Here is a 17,222-nt window from a genome sequence, read left to right as displayed (position 1 = left end):
GTGTGGTCTCACAAATGACCTGTACAAATGTAGCAAGACTTCCCTACTTTTATACTCCATCCCCATTGTACACCTTTTCTTTCAATTTGATACCATCCTTAACTTCCTTCATTGGCCTTCTATTTGGTTTGTTGATTATCTGTTTTGCAATTGCTGGACATGTTGAGCATTCAGTCTACTAAACCCTAGATCTTCTGAGCTATTTCAACACGACCCATGAAATCATACAGATAAAAAAATACACATTTGTTCAATATCTGAAGTATGATTCCTTTAGAAAAATCACTTTTTGTGACATTGAACATTTTAAATGTGAAATTAATAAAGGAAAAAATGTAACGATAAATAGTTTCTACTTTTACTTGGCTCTGAGAATTTTAATACATTTTTCAGCTTTATCCAGACTACAAACTTTAAACTGAAAAATATTATCTATATTATGGATGGTAGTCTACTATTATAGTTGATGAATTACTTAAATAGCAATGATAGTTTATTTATGAACTTAATATAATAAAAATGATGGGGATTAACTTGCAGTACCTGAGCTTTGCTTTAACCATTTTGAAACAGAGGTTCATACTTGAAACCCTACCTCCTATGTTCTCTCCACAGATGCTGCTTAACCTGATAGAGAAGGCATAAAATTCAGATCTGTATCGCTGCTGGAAATGGCACTATCAAAGTTGAAACCCCTCCAGCTAGGGTTTACTGTGCCTCCAGCCATTTCCAATGCACTCCGCACGGCACTCTATGCTGAAATGGGCACTGGTGTGGGCATCCCCTGTGTGCAGCGGATGCCTCCCAACTCATGATGTCATGATGTCACTCAGCCCTACTGGCTGATTTGACGTTCTATTGGCAAACTTGGACCACGTAGGTCAAATCAACATATTAGTCTGGCACTCACAAGAACATGTGTTCAACTGCAAAGGGGGCCCAGCACTAGCCTTATTTAAAGGGCCAGGGACTCAAATTGCAAGTAAGGCAATTTAGAATAACTTCTGTTATTGCAAAGTCTCTGCAAGCACTCTGGAATGTTTTTGGAGGTGTGTTCTGAGTTTTTTTGTAAATTCATTCGTGGGAAGTCAGCATCACTGCCAAGGCCAGCAATTATTGCCCATCACTAACAACCCATGAGAAGGTTGTGGCGAGCCACCTTCTTGAACCGCTGCAGTCCATGTCATGTAGGTACACCCACAGTTCTGTTAGTGAGGGAATTTCAGGATTTCGACTCAGCGACAGTTAAGGAACAGCGATATATTTCCAAATCAGGATGTTGTGTGGCTTAGAGGGGAACTTGCAGATGGTGTTCCCATGCATCTGTTGCCCTTGTCCTTCCAGGTGGTAGAGGTTTCAGGTTTGGAAGATGCTGTCGAAGGAGCCTTGACAAGTTGCTTCAGTGCATCTTGTAGATCAGGGATGTCCAACCTTTTCGAATGGAGGGCCGCATTACGATTTTTGCTCGCCCAGGGGGCCAGTGAGCAGATTTCAAAAGATAAAGGCATTAAAAATGTATATTACTAATAAAAACAACAACAAATGTGCATTTTTATGAAGAAGCTTTAAATGCGACTAATTTATTGACTTACTTTCTCATCACCATATTGAAAACTGAATTAGTGACATACCTGTTTTTGTTGCATAAGTGGTCAATCTCTGCCTGCACATTTGATGTAGCGATGCAGAGTATTCTGGATAGATAGCCATCTGCCAGGAGTGATCTTGATCTCTCTCTCTCTATCCCTGTCTCTCTCTCTCCCCCGTGTTCCCCTCTTTCTATGTAGCTCCCCCCTCTCTGTGTTGTCCTCGCTCTCTGTGTTCCCTCCCGTCCCCCTTTTCTCTGTCTCCCCCTCCCTCTCTTTCCCCCTCTCTCTGTTTATCCCTTCTCTCTCTCTGTTCCCCCCTCTCTGTTTTCCCCCAATCTCTCTCTGTTCCCCCTCTTTCTTTGTCTCTCCCCCACTATCTCTCTCTCCGTTCCCTCTCTTTGTTTCCCCCCTCTCTGCTTCCCCTTCTCTCTCTCTTTGTTCCCCTCTCTCTCTCTCTGTCCCCACTCTGCCACTCTCTCTCTTTGTGTTTCCCCCCCTCTTTCTCTGTTTCCCCCAATCTGTCTCTGTTCCCTCTCTCTCTTTCTCTCTCGACCCCCTCTCTTTGTTTCCCCTTCTCTCTCTTTGTTTCCCACCACCTTTCTCTTTTTCTCTCTCTCTTTTTGCTCTCCCTCCCACCTCTCTCTCTCTCTCTCTCTAACAGTTGCACTGAGTGGGAGCGCTCAGCACAGAAGTTTTGTGGTTGGTTAGTTTGTTTAAAAACATTGCGCTGAATTTCACAGCTGACAGTTGATAAAACAGGAACGCGTTTCCCGACATTGGACAGATTCGGGGTTTTCCGGCTGGCTTTTTAAAAAAAGTCAGAAAACCCAAATCTGTCAAAGTTGGGAAGCACATTCCTGCGACAGCAGCTGACAGCTGTGAAACTGACAGCACGATGTTTTTAAAAAGGCCAATTTGCAAGAAGACAATGGGAAATTTCCCATCTCCAGTCACGGAGCCCCGGTGACGATGAGGAACAGCCCTGAGTACAGTTTACAGCCGCAGGCCGGACGGAAACCTTTGGCGGGCTGGATCCTGTCCATGGACTGTATGTTGGACAACCCTGTTGTATATGGTACACACAGCTGCCACTGTGCGTCAGTGGTGGAGGGACCGAATGTTTAAGGTAATGGATGGGTGCTGATCAAGTAGACTGCTTTGTCCTGGATAGTGTTCAGCTTTTTGAGTGTTGTTGGAGCTGCACTCATCAAGGCAAGTGCAGAGTTTTCCATCACACTCCTGACTTGTGCCTCTTAGATGGTGGACAGGCTATGGGGAGTCTGGAGGTGAGTTACTCACCGCAGAAATCCCAGCCTCTGACCTGCTCTTGTAGCCACAGTATTTATATAGCTGCTTCAGTTAAGTTTCTGGTCAATGGTAACCCCTAGGATGCTGATGGTGGGGACTACAGCTATGGTAATGCCATTGAACATCAAGGGAAGATGATTAGATTCTCTTTTGTTGAAGATAGTCATTGCCTGGCACTTGTGTGGCATGAATGTCACTTACCACTTAACAGCCCAAGCCTGTATGTTGTCCAGGCCTTGTCGCATATGGATATGCGTCAGTATCTGAGGAGTCGCAAATGGTGCTGAACACTGTGCAATCATCAGCGAACATCCCATTTCTGACCTTATGATGGAGGGAAGGTCATTGGTGAAGCTGCTGAAGATGGTTGGGCCTAGAGCTACCCTAAGGAACTCCTGCAGTGATGTCCTGGGGCTGAGATGATTAGCTTCCAACAACCACAACTATCTTCCTTTGCACTCGCTAAGATTCCAACGAGTGCAGAGTTTCCCCAATTCCTACTGATTTCAATTTTGTTGAGGCTTCCTGATGCCACAATCAGTCAAATGCTGCTTCAATGTCAAGGCCAGTCACTCTCACCTCGCCTCTGGAATTCAGCTGTTTTGTCCATGTTTAGACTAAGGCTGTAATGAGGTCTGGATCTGAGTGGCCCTGGTGGAATCCAAACTAAGCCTAGTTGAGCAGGTTATTGCTGAGTAATTGCTGCTTGATAGGACTATTGATGACACCTAACATCACTTAGCTGATGATTGAGAGTAGACTGATGTGGCAGTAATTGGCCATTTTGGAATTGACTTACATTTTGTGGACTGGACATACCTGGACAATTTTCCACACATTGTCTCATAGATGCCAGTGTTATAATTGTACTGGAACAGCTTGCCTAGGGGCATGGCCAGTTCTGGAGCACAAGCCTTCAGTACTACAGCCAGGATGTTGTCAGGGTCTATAGCCTTTGCCATATCCAATGCCTTCAGCTATTTCTTTCATGTGAAATGAATTGAATTGGCTGAAGACTGGCATCTGTAATGCTGGGGCCTCAAGAGGAGGCCAAAATGGATCATCCAATAGGTACCTTGCTGAAGATTGTTGCAAATGCTTCAGCCTTGTCTTTTGCACTGACATGCTGGGCTCCACTATCAATGAGCATGGGAGTGTATGTGGTGCCTCCTCCACCTGTTAGTTGTTTAATTGTCCACCACCATTCACAACTGGATGTGGTAGGACTGCAGAGCTTTGATTTGATCCATTTGTTGTGGGATCGCTTAGTTCTATCTATAGCATGCTGTTTCCGCTGTTTGGCATGCATGAAGTCCTGTGTTATAGCTTCACCATATTGGCATCTTATTTTTTGGTATGTCTGGTGCTGTTCCTGACATGCTCTCCTACATTCCTCATTGAACCAGGGTTGATTTCCTGGCTTGACGGTTACGGTAGAACCAGGGTTGATCCCCTGGCTTAATGGTGGAGTGAGGTATATGAGATTACAGATTGTGGTTGAATCCTGATGCTGCTGATGGCCCACAGAGCCTCACAGATGTCCTATGAGCAACTAGATCTGTTCTGAATCTGTCCGATTTAGCATGATGGTAGTGCCACACAACATGATAGAGAGTATCCTCAATGTGAAGTCAGGACTTTGTTCCATAAGGACTGTGCAGTGGTCACTCCTACCAATTAAGTCATGGACAGATGCATCTGTAACAAGTAGATTGGTGAGGACAAGATTAAGTAGGTTTTTTACTCTTGTTGATTCTCTCACCAACTACTGCAGGCCCAGTCTGGCAGATATGTCCTTCAGAACTTAGTCAGCTGTGGTGCTACTGAGTCACTCTTGGTGATGGGCATCGAAATCCCCCACCCAGAGTACATTCTGTGTCCTTGCTACAGTCAGCGTTTCTTCCAAGTGGTGTTCAACATGGGAGAGCACTGATCAATCAGCTAAGAGAGGGCGGTAGATGATGATCAGCAGGAGGTTTCCTCACCCCTGTTTAACCTGATGCCATGAGACTTCATGGGGCCCACAGCCAATGCCACTCCCTCCTGACTGTATACCAGTGTGCCACCACTTTTGGTGGGCCTGTCCTGATGGTGCATGGTGATGGCGGAGGAGGCTAGGACATTGGCTACGAGGTATGATTCGATGAGTATGATTATGTCAGTCTGTGCGGCTGGAGTCACATGTCAGCCAGACTGAGTCAGGACAGCAGATTTCCTTCACAAAAACAAGAAATGCTGGATTCACTCAGCAGGTCTGGCAGAGTTAACGTTTCGGGTCAGTGACCCTTCTTCGGATTTCCTTCCCTTGGTACATTATTGAACCAGATGGGTTTTTTCTGACAATCCAGTAGTTTCATGATCATCATTACAGAGACTAGATTTTATTCCAGATTTATTAATTAAATTGAAGTGTCCCAGCTGCCATGGTGGGATTTGAACTCCTGTCCTCGGATCATAGTCCAGGCCTCTGGATCACTAGCCCAGTAACATTACCACTATGCTAATGTTTCCTGACTTCTTGGATTTGTCAGGGAGTGTTGTTGCATCATCACAGGGAGGGCAAAGGATTACATAACCTGTCCACACAAAGACTACGACAGGCATGGGGTCAGGAGAATGACAGCGAGATGGAGCACAGGCAGCGAAGACAGCAAGCTCCATATGACGGCCTCTGCCAAGTTGTAGCCAGACTCATCCATGCTCCTTGACAAGGACAGGGGGCTGTCTGGCAGACCAGTCAATGCACCCAGCATCTGAGTGTGCATCCCATCGAGGTGCAGATCCCAACTCTATACTTGCCTGTAAGGTACGTGCTGTGTCAGTATCTGAGTTGGTGCCTCAACTGTCAGATCAATGTTGGGGCCTCTTCATAAGTGCTTTGCTGTTGCTCTCTCTCCTCCTCCTGAGGTTGGGGTGAGGGAAGGTTGTTGGGGAGGAGAGTCAGAGCTCCATGATCACACCATACAAAGCATGCTTATCCAGTCAACTGGCAGAAGGAAGGTGAGCTGGATATTGAAAAGGAGCATAAGGTACAAGAATACCATCATCCTTGATGTTCTCAGCCATGCCAGGTGCCAGTCTCTGGCCCAGCTGGCCCACGATGCTTCAACCCATATTCTCCAAAGGGTTCAGGAGATGCAGGGGTTCTTGTCCTCCACTGGTTCTTCTATTTTCTGCCATCATGTCCTGAAGGAGAGAGGACAAGAATCTCAGTGATTGTGTTGCACTGTGTTTGGGTGATGTGCCTGGCATAGCTGACTAGCTGGAGGAAAGTGAAAGCAGTGGGAATTGGGTGTGAGGCTGACATCATTGGAATGTGTGTGAGGAGTATCTGGATGTTAGATGTGAGTCCTAAGTGCCAGGAATTGCTGCCAGCTGAGTGATGCAGTGTGGTGCATTGAGCAGCATGAGGGGTTGGTGCTGTGGTGGGTATATGTCATGTGAAGATGCATCCACTGACCTGGACCACCCATGTGAAGTCATTAGACTTCTTAAGGCACTGTTGCCAGGTCCTCAGGGCCAAACTCTAAGAATTGACCTCCCTGGCCATCTGCTCCAAATCCCTTCTGAAGATGGTCCTCGAGGGCCTTCTGGCCTCCATGGAACTATGGCATCTCTCCTTCTGTTTACCTCTATGACGAAGGCCTCCAGCGCTGCATTCGTGAATGTGTGAGTCCTCTTGCTGCCCTGCTATTCCAATTTCCTTCTTCAGAATTGCAGCATTAGCATTCAGCAGCAGCTTTCTATGATTCAGTGCTGCTTTCCTTTACAAGGGAGAGACTGCCTTTAGGATGAACCGTTTGCATCACATGCTATCAGCACATAGTGCTCGGCCCCCTGCTGTGCGCTCAGGCAGCCAGCAGTGCAGGTCCCCACATGGACCAACATTAGAATTAGGTAAATGAAGAGGCAGCACCAAATTTGCATGCTACTTGCCTCCACAGCAACGGGGGCGGACAAGTCGCGAATCACACTCAAAAAAAGAGTGGACAAATTTCTAGCCCCGAATGTTTCCAGCAGTTTCTATTTTTGTATTTTTGCTTCAACACATTTCTTTTGTGTAGCTGGTGGGTTAATTGCAATGGATGCATATCAATTCATAATTAACATAGTCAGGTAAAGTATTGAAATAATAAAAGGTTGAACTGCTGACACTGTTATTCAAGACTTTTGTTTTGTTGAAAACAATAGATGTAAAATATGCAGGTCTAAGAAGGGGAGACATCAAGAATTGATCAATAAAAGTGATATGTATGGTTTGTGAAATGTATTAACTCTTAATAAATAAAGGGGGGCCAGCTGGATTTTCCCACTTTCATTATGTAAAAGTAGTAGCTGTATGAGATTGCACTACAGTAAATTGCCAAGCTTTTAATCAATTATTACATTAAGTCAAATTTGAGTTCCCTAATATGGAATATGATGTACTATCAGATCCTTTAGGAAATGTCAGAGGCAATTTAATTTAAAAAGAAGCAAAATACTGCATTTGCTGGAAATCTGAAATGAAATAGAAAATGCTGGAAACATTCAGCAGGTCAAGCAACATTGATGGAAAAATAAATGATGATGCTTCATCAGAAAAGCAATTTAACTCTAATAACATTAAAAACTCACTGGTTTATTTTATCCTGAAACTGTTTTGATTGTCTTGTTCATGCCTTCAACTACCAAAGCCCTAAGCTATGGATTTCCCTCTTAAACCTCCCGCTTCTCTACCTTCTTCCTCCTTTAAGGCGCTCCTTAAAGCCTACCCCTTTGACCAAGCTTTTGATCATTACCCCTAAAAACTCCTTACGCAGTTCAGTGTCAAATTTTGTTTGATAATGCTCCTGTGAAGCACCTCAGGACATTTTACTTTGTTAAAGGTGCTATGTAAATACAAGTTGTTGTTGTTATTGTTTAAGTAATATGTGATAGTCAATCAAGAACAAGAACTTTTGGTTGCAGTTATTGTCAAGGATAAGTATGGTTTGTGAGCACGCCACAAGTAAAAGCAAATTGAAAAATAAAATGAAATCAAATTTTGCTCCAATAAAATTAGGTGTCCCACCCTGTACATTGTAGCCAATATGTATAAAATAAATATACACAACTTGCACAGCAGTTAAATATGACCATTGTGGAAAGGGTCACTTTTTACTTCAGACAAATGTGAATTGCTATTAAGAATGAACTACAATCAAATAATTTCATGTTAATTTAGCTCTAAAAAAGAGGAGTTGCATGAACGCTTACCAGTTTTGAGGACGATTTGTTGGTCTGTACTGTGGAGGGCTATGTATCTATAGATGGTCAACAGACAATTATCTGCAGATGCAGTGACTGGCAACTTGAACCTTTATGGGGATATGGTAAAGGTTATCACAGCATTATGCAATAAATGAAACTTTAAAAAGCAGACTTTTAATAATTAGGTCCCTGTTTCTCATCAACTTGGGCAAAGTACTTTTACCCCAGCAGCAATCTGTAACTCCTTCCCAAAAGGCTGTGAATGCTGCAGTAATGGAAATTTTCAAGACTGAGATCAATCAATATTTGTTAGGTAAAGGTATCAAGGAATATAGAGAAAAGCTGGGTAAGTGGAGATGAGGTACAGATGAGCTGTTATCTGTCTGAATGGTGGAACAGACTTAAGAAATTGGCATCCTACTCCTGTTCCTGTAATCCTATGTACTCTGAATTAGTGCCTTCCCATGTTTCAGTCTACTGGCAGACAAGTCCTAAACTAGTTACAAAGGAAGTAAATGGGGACTTCAGGATAGCACTGCAGACATAACATTCCAACTACCCTATGCTCTACCAAATACCCACAAGGATGAACAGTCCCTCTCTCCCACTCCCATTCCTTTCCAGAAGATACAGCAGCCATCCGTTGTAAAGCCATCAGCAGAGGTTTGATCTGTGGAGTAGCTTTGAGACAATCACATTCAGGTTTTGGGCAACGTTCAAATTAAAAGTACAGTGTTTGCTTTAAAGTAGTCGCTAAGAAATGAAATAAGTTTCATCCTGTACCCGCTCCAATTCTATATTAGAATCTAAAGAATCCAAAAGTGAAGCAGGTTTGATTGCCAGAAATGAGAGGGTAAAGTTTCATGCCAAATCCTGGATGGGCTTATTCACAAAGTTAAACATTAGAGTATGAAGTCTTGTCATCCAAAAGTGGATATGGGATCAGTTCTTCATTTATGACTTCCTTGAAGTCCATTCAACTATTATGATTACCACTGAATACAGCAGCGTCCATAAAAGTGGCAGGTATATAATAATATAACAGAGACACCCAAACTGTTACATATGTTAAAATCCAACAGCTCTCACACAAACATTAGTATACTTCAAAATCTATCTACATTTGTTACCTTTTCTTTTCCTGATCAATGAATATGACATCCGTGGATATTGAAATTGGTCTGAATGAACAGAAGGTAATGCAGCATGTTATGCTTTTGATAGTCTCACTCTTAAATGGCAAAGATGAGCCTTCAGGGAACTGACAAGATAGGGGCTTAAGCCAATTCCCATCTTCAGTTTCCACTTCTGGGACTTCAGTTTGGAGTATGCAGTCACTGGAACCAAATCAACATTTTAATGTTGCAACACTAAAAGATGTTATGGGCAAGAAATTATCATTTTCCTTTGACATAACTCATAATTTCTTTAACATTTCTGAATAAGTTACTTCAGTGAATGAGTTAAAATAGTTTGATGTTTAGTTTCACAGCTAAGGAGGGCCAGGATGAGCAACAGATACAGCGCTAAACTTGTTCTTTAGTTTAGAAGTATTTTACTGACTGTAAAGCACTTTGGGACATCCAGTAACTGTGAAATGCAAGTCTTTCTTTTTATAAACTCAAATTTGATAACCTTACAATATATAGACATGATTATTGAGGATATTTCCCTCTCGTGTCAACAAATAACGGATTACTTACCTTGCTGAGATCAAAAACCATTTCCTTTCACTGAAATACTGGAAGGCGAGAAGATAGTGGACAGATAACAGTATTTCAAGATAGTAATCCAACCATTGAATTCAGAAAGTCATAAGCAAAGCGTAAAGCTTCAGAAGCTGAAGCCTGACACAGGGCTTGTGACCGATAATTCTTTTACAAATTTCCATGTGTAGACACCAGCTGCCCTCTGGTGAGTTATGAGATCGAGTAAGGGAGTGGGGGAGTGATAGGGAGAGAGGGAGACAATCAGGAAAGCAGAAGAATAATTGGGAGAGATGGGAGTGACTGGGAGAGGGTGGGGAAGGAGAGGAGAAGCGTGAAAAGAGGGGAAAGTGAATGGGAGGGAGGAGCCAATCAGCAGGCACCAACAGTCTTCAGTACTACACTGGAACCATGAAGAGCACTCCTGCACTTTGCAACTCCACATTCAGTTGTTTAAACTTACTTTTTTGGTGGTGGCCTGCAGCAGTCCCTTTAAGGGTTTCTCATTAGGAAGCACATGAACCATGTTGTCCTGAATGCGGCCAGCCCAGCTGAGTTCAGGGCAGCTTAATTTTGTATACGGTCCCAAACAGGCATTCAGCTCCCTATTCACATATACAAAGTTCCTTATGTCTGTTTCAGGCACAAGCCTCTTTTTCTGCCTTTACCAATATGGCGGGTGCCACATTTCCAACTTGTAATGAGCAGGCACAACTTAAGACACCCATTTTGTGCCTGAAAACAGGAGTGGTACCATCAAATTTATTGGGTCCATATGCAATGGCATAGAAGTTTGACTATAAAAATCTCCCATGACATTACATGGAAAGTCTATGTAGAAATCTACATTAAAAGTATTATACATGATGTTCACTTCTCGTATTAATCCTACATCCTACATCATAATTTTCAGTCATAATTTATATGTCAACATTTATGAACGGTCAACATTTCATTGTCATACTTTTGCCATCAGTGTTTTAGCATCATTCTTTGCTGAGTGGCTCAAAGTAAAACCGCAAAAAAAAACTGAAAAGGGAATGTTCAAATCAAAACAAACAAGGGCTTATGAAAACAATGAACCCTGAATAATTAGGCAGGAGAGTCGACCAGTAAAAGAAATGCTGAGTTGGAGGATATGCTGTTTTATAACAAGAGACTAACGCTATGGAAAGGATAACACTGGAGCCACTGATTTACGCTGACTGAATACATCAAAATCTGCATTTATTACAGATATTCTAGGATTTTTACTGGTGCTTTAGGGATCAAATACTGCCACCTATCCATTATTCTGGGAATACTGTAAAAGAACGAATAAATTAGTGCATTCTTTTTCCTATTATGTGTTTAATTTTGATCCCTTATCATTTTTAAAGCTGACATATAAAACATGTTGCAGTTAAAGGCTGGTATCAGAGACTGAAATTTCCTCCATGGGCTTAATTGTAAGGTGACACTCAAATTGTGCTCAAGCTAAGTCAGTTTTGCTGATATGAAACTGTGCCCAAATATCCTAGCAAACTAATTATCATAAGCCCAAGCGTAAAATCAGCAAAATATCCATGCGCAGTTAAAACAGAATTAGAACACAGCCAATGGTGCTTCAACATGCGAGCGTGCATGGTGCGGGGTGGTGGTGTGGGGGAGCGGGGGGGGGGGGGGGTGTGGGTAGTGGTGGTCTATAAAAGTGGAGGACAAAAAAAATCCCTTCAGTGAAGTTGGAGACTGAAAGCTAAGCTCTCTGTCCTGCAGATTTTTTAATTAATTCACTTAATTTGCTCTGTAGCAACTACATCTAGGTTTCCCTTCTCACAGATGATTAATTCGCAGAACAAGGGGTCCCAGAAGATGGCTTTAGTTTTGCTGAGGAGGATCTGCAGGATGAGGCAGAGGTGAAGTGGAACCCCTCATTAGCTCCTCAACATTGCAGTGCTCACATGGAAAAAGGAGAAGGGTGTGAGAAGACATAGCAGAAGTTCTGAGCATGTCTTCAATTGTTGCAAGAATGGCAGAGCAGTGCAGGAAAAAAATTCAATAACTTGACAAGGTCAGGGAAGGTAAGAAACTCATCATCATATTTTCATAAATAATACAGCGCACAAGGAAGCCATTTGGTCCATAATGCCTGTGTCAGTTCTTTGAAGAGCTATGCAATTAGTCCCACTCCCGTGCTCCTTTTTTTAAAATAGTCCTATGAATTTCTCCTTCCAATTCCCTTTTGAATGTTACTTGAATCTGCTTTCATCACCCTTTCAGGCATTGGATAATATCAACTCGTTACTTAAAAACATTAATCCTCCTCTCTCCCCTGTTTTATCTGCCAATTATCTTAAATCCATCATTCAATGCAGATCAGTTGCACAGTTACTCCAAAGACTTTCCATTTTTGGCTTTGTACGTCAAGAGTGCACACAATTCCCAAGACAGGACCGAGGGTAGGGGGTGGGCTCCAAGTCTTCTGCTCTCTGACTCACAGTGAGCAGAAGGTGGTGGAGCTGTTTGGCTGCCAAACCATCGTGGCCACAGTGGAAACCCAGGTAGACTGGGAGATTTCACAAGCCAGGTGAGGAGCTGCCCACTGGCTATTTACGCTGCACGTCAGGACAGTGGCACACAACTGGTTCAATTTTCCACCCATACCTCACCCCTCCACTCCCCTCATGGGGCATCAGCACTGGTAACCATTCCAACCCTCTTTTTCTTCAGTTAAGTCACAAGAGGGAGAAAGGGGGTGACTCTGAGGAGGGAGAGGAGATGGAGGATGGGCGGTCGTGTGGGAAAGTGAGGAGAAACTACTTCTGTGGGAAATGGAGGAAGCAGACAGCAGCTTAATCATGCAGCTCGTGCCCATTGAGCTTCCAGAGGAGGGACCGGTGGAAAGTCATGAATTTTCACCTACACTCTTTCCTGGGAGTGCAGCCTTACCCCCATCCTCATCTAGACATTCCTCATTCTTGACAGATTAACAACAACCATTTCCATTTACTGAACTGGAAGGAGAGAAGATGCCTTCAATATAGTAAAATGTACCAAGGCACTTCACATAGCATTATCAGACAAACTATAACACCAAGCCACAAAAGGAGATACAAGAACAAGTGACCAAAGGCTTCAAAGTGGTAGGTATTAAGGAACATCTTAAAGGAGGAGAGAGACATAGAGAAGAAGAGAGTTTGCATTAGGGCAGTGTTGGGTTTAGTCATGCTGGGGGATGGTTCTCAGCTTTGGCTGAACTGGGATGGGGTACCTGGAGTTTGGGAACTCTGTAGTGGGAATATTAATGTTTGGCAGAACTTGAAGAGGAGATGGAGGTGGAAGAGGAGGTAGATTCCTATTGTTTGTCAACAGTTGGAAGAGGGGAAGAGGAGGGAACGGGGTTGACTCTATCACTCTTCTTGATGCCTTTATTTTGCTCTATCTTTTTCACAATAATTGGAATGCTTGAAATCAATGGAATGAAAACAGGCGTAATCAGTAGTCTGCTATTTTTCACAGACATACACTTTCTATTTGAAAAAGCTCAAAGCATATTTTTGTTGAATAAATTTTGCTTTTCTTCAAATAATTTTGAAAAGCAGCTGTATGTATTTTGTAGGAAAACGTGCGCACTGAATATGCTCAGGCTGTAGAATTGCCTTTAGCTAGCAGATTTATAAGACTGAAAAGTCTAATCACAGGCTTTTGGAACAGGGTAAGTTTTTCAAGCAAATACTATAATCAAGACATTAAAAAGTTCCCAAAGAGTCAATGGATAAGGTTATGAAAAAGCAATGCTTTTGTGAAAATATGTATTTTTTGACTTTTTTTAGTTTAAAATCCTTAGTACGGACATTCGAAGTTTCAGTTGCAGAAATGTTATTTTTAAAAAGATATTTTGAATAATTCAAATGTTCATCAACAAAGATGTTGAAAATTTGACATGTGCCTATGGATTTTTCTATTATAAATGTTTGTACAAACAGTTTCAATGTGAAATGATGACATAAAAAGCAAAACTCAAAATTATGACGCAGGACAAACATATGGGGCTGAATTTTACCAGCCCCTCGATGCCACGAGTCACAGCGCAGGGGCCAGTAAAATTCTGTGGGGAGAGGCCCGCCTTGACCCACGACGTCGAGAAGTGCCTGTCGCATATTACTGGCAGTAGGGGGATCTCAGTACTGGCGACGGACCCTTCATCTCCATGTGCAAATTGCCAATAAATGTATGCAAAATAACCTACCTGCCATCCCACACCGATTTTACGGCCTCCGTTCAGCCTTTGCGTGCCTTCGGAACTCCACACGGAGTTCTGAGGCAATAAGCTGGTGGGGAGGGGGGAGGAATAAAATTTTCAGGGCAGGAGGGGTGGAGGAGCAGGGAAATCAATTTTTATTGGATGTGGGGATGGTGGGAAGGGGTTGAAGGGCAAAATATTGCCGGTTGGGCAGGAAAGCTCGGGTATTGAAAAATCAATTGATGGTCATTTCGGGCAAGGAAATGACCATTGGGGAAGTTGGGGCAGGGCTTCCATAGCTTATTTTTATATTTAATGAAAATCAATTATATTTGCCCTTCAAAAATTAAAATTATTTGTAAGGGCTTAAAGCCCGTTAAAAATGGCGCCAGCGCTGCGAGGTGGTGCCGGACGCCGTTGCCAGGGATGCATTCGCGAGATTTTGAAGGGAGATAATGGGTAGTTAGAAGTAAGCAGTGGCATCATAAGTTATTAAAGCAGTTTACAAATTTCACCTGAGCCAACTGCAAAATTAAATTACAATCTTTTACTCATTCTGGACATCCTGTTGTATTTTACCATAAAAACAATGAATGCCGTAATACATTGCAGGTCCCTAAAACTTCCAAAGAGCAAAGCTAGGTAAACATCTCAGTTAGGACATCTGACAAAAACCTGCACCTGAAGTGTTAACTGTATCGCTTTCAAATGCTGATGGCTCTGCTATTTATTTCTAGCGTTTCCTGTTTTTACTTCAGATTTCAATAATTATCCATTTTCTCTTTATCACTAATTTTTTTAACAGCAGTTTTTATATCATCTCATGAACTCAATTGTATGGCAACAAAACTGATGATGGTTAAGGTTAGTGCTAAAAGTAGAGTAAACGAAAGGAATATAAATTAAAGTTCAAACCTTAGATAGTCCAAACAAGAAATCTGGACTGTTGCTGATGTCTCCATGCTCAGAGGAACTGAGTTCAGAATCACAAAAGGAGGATCCATAAACAATTTTGGGGTATGTATAACACCAGACAGAGTAATTACTCGATATGGGATATTTCTATCCTCATTAATAAACATGGGTATTTCACACATATATTTGCCTGGGCATCCTGAAAAGTATGGAAGCACAGAAAGAATGTAATAATTTTTGGGTAATACAAGTACATTGTTCTCAAAACCCGCAGGCCATCCCCACAGAGAAAATAGCAAACATTAAAATAGTATTCAAAATAGCAAGGAATTACAGATCAAAAGTTATATGCTACTAAGCCTAACAGCAGCAATGAAGAAAACACTAGGTCAGGATTTCACAAATCTACTGAAATTCTTTGAGGGAGGTAAATGAAATTGTAAATGAAGGTAATCCAATGGATATAATCGACTTGGATTTTCAAAAAGCATTTTGTGAAGTTCCAGATGTGAGGTTTATGAAGCAGATTATGACTCTTGAAATTAATGGCACAGTAATTAGCTAAATTTAAGATACTTGGCAATATAAAACAGTGGAAGATGATAATAAATGGAAAACTATCTGACAGCAAAGCTTTGCAGGAATCTAATCTGGATCCCGTGCAGTTTACGGTATTTACAAATAATACATATCAGAGTAATTTTAGTTATACTGTAAAATGTGATGAGATGCAACTTTGTTACCAGTGTAAGGGAGATAGGTAGTACTGAACTTGACCTCAGCAAATTGGCAAGGAAGCAAGGGGATAGTAGATGTATCATAATGTGATTATCTAAGGGGCAAGCCTCCCTGTACGACGTTGTTGTCTTCTGCTTGGATCCACCGTCCGTTCGCAGGCTGATGAGCATCTGCGACCAGTTCGAACTGGTCTCAGGAGCCAAAGTAAATCACGGCAAGAGCGGGGCCATGTTCTTTGGGAACTGGGCTGACCGATCCTTTGTCACCTTCACCGTCAGGTCAGACTACCTGAAGGTGCTGGGGATATGGTTCGGAGCGGTTGAGGCGTGTGCCAAAACCTGGAAGGAGCGAGTAGCCATGGTACACCATAAACTGAGCATGTGGGAGCAGTGTTCTCTCTCCATTGCGGGTAAGACCCTGGTCATCAGGGGTGAGGCACTCACGTTGTTGCTGTATGTGGCGGAGGTCTGGCCCATACCCCACTCCTGCGTCGTGGCGGTAACCCAAGCCATCTTCCGCTATATCTGGAGATCCAAAATGGACAGTGTGCAGATGGACACGATGTTCAAACCTTTAGATAAAAGGGGGATAAAACGTACCCAAAGACACCCTCATCCTGATGGCCACCTCTGTGTGCGGCTGCACCAAGCTGTGCGTAGAACCTCAGTAAAGGCCTGCTACCCAACCCGAACCCGACGACATGCATCGGGTTCAGGTCGGATCAAGTGCTCTTCTGGGCCCGGCTATCGGGCTCGGGTCGGGCCAGGTCTGGTCAGACACACACAGTATTAACTGGACTTAAAATGTTGTTTAAAAAGATGATTACAGCCACAAAGTCTGTTTGGTCACGAGTTAAACAGAAACCCATGGAGTTGTACCCGGACAGGTTGTGCCACACTGTACTAGTATTGCTTAAAATAAACACAGCAATTGCCCAAAGGCTCAGAAAATATCATTATACATTACCTAGACTCCTGCTTTACAGGTTGAAATACTTGCTGCAAGTTTATCCAGTGAGCAGCTGAGATGCAGAGACCAGGAAGGTCCTGAGTGATTAATAATTATAAAATATACAGTATTTATCTAAAAAATATAAATGATCACTGTCAGGACTCTAGTCCAGTGGTCTGCACGGAATGTCCTCAAGGCCCTATGGGAAAAGGAGATAGTAGATCCTGTTAGATGGTTCCCTGAGCAGACTGCCAAAGTCATTTGGCAGAATGCCTCATCACCAGAACTTTCAAACAAGTACCACGATGTAGCATGTCTGGGGGTGAGAAGGGCCCTCCCCGTCAGATCCTTCCTGCACACCCGGAATCTCACCGCCTCCGTATGCTGACCTCGAGGTGGCTGTGGTGGGGAAGAGACTGTTGCCCACCTCCTTCTGGAATGTGCTTTTGCAAAGCAAATGTGGAAAGAGATGCAGTAGTTTTTGTCGAGGTTCATCCTGAGCTGCTCTGTAACACAGGAGTCTGTGCTCTATGGTCTGTTCCCAGGGACGTACAGTGAGAT

The 17,222-nt window shown here is 42.9% G+C and overlaps 1 protein-coding gene across 3 annotated transcripts in view; it reads right to left on the bottom strand.

The window, feature by feature from the left end:
- Window positions 1–17,222, bottom strand: part of LOC137374438 (cilia- and flagella-associated protein 47-like) — a 777,638-nt gene that overhangs the window by 573,016 nt on the left and 187,400 nt on the right. For all 3 annotated transcript variants that reach the window (XM_068040550.1, XM_068040552.1, XM_068040551.1), the window contains 3 exons: window positions 14,973–15,171; window positions 9,260–9,466; window positions 8,136–8,236 (listed from right to left, as the gene is read on the bottom strand). In XM_068040550.1, coding sequence (XP_067896651.1) covers window positions 8,136–8,236; window positions 9,260–9,466; window positions 14,973–15,171 — 507 coding nt within the window. The remainder of the gene's footprint in view (window positions 1–8,135; window positions 8,237–9,259; window positions 9,467–14,972; window positions 15,172–17,222) is intronic.

The sequence above is a fragment of the Heterodontus francisci genome, chromosome 10 (assembly GCF_036365525.1).
Source record: "Heterodontus francisci isolate sHetFra1 chromosome 10, sHetFra1.hap1, whole genome shotgun sequence".
Taxonomy (NCBI): Eukaryota; Metazoa; Chordata; class Chondrichthyes; order Heterodontiformes; family Heterodontidae; genus Heterodontus; species Heterodontus francisci.
The sequence above is the reverse complement of the archived record's forward strand: the minus strand, read 5'-3'. Positions and strand labels throughout refer to the sequence as shown.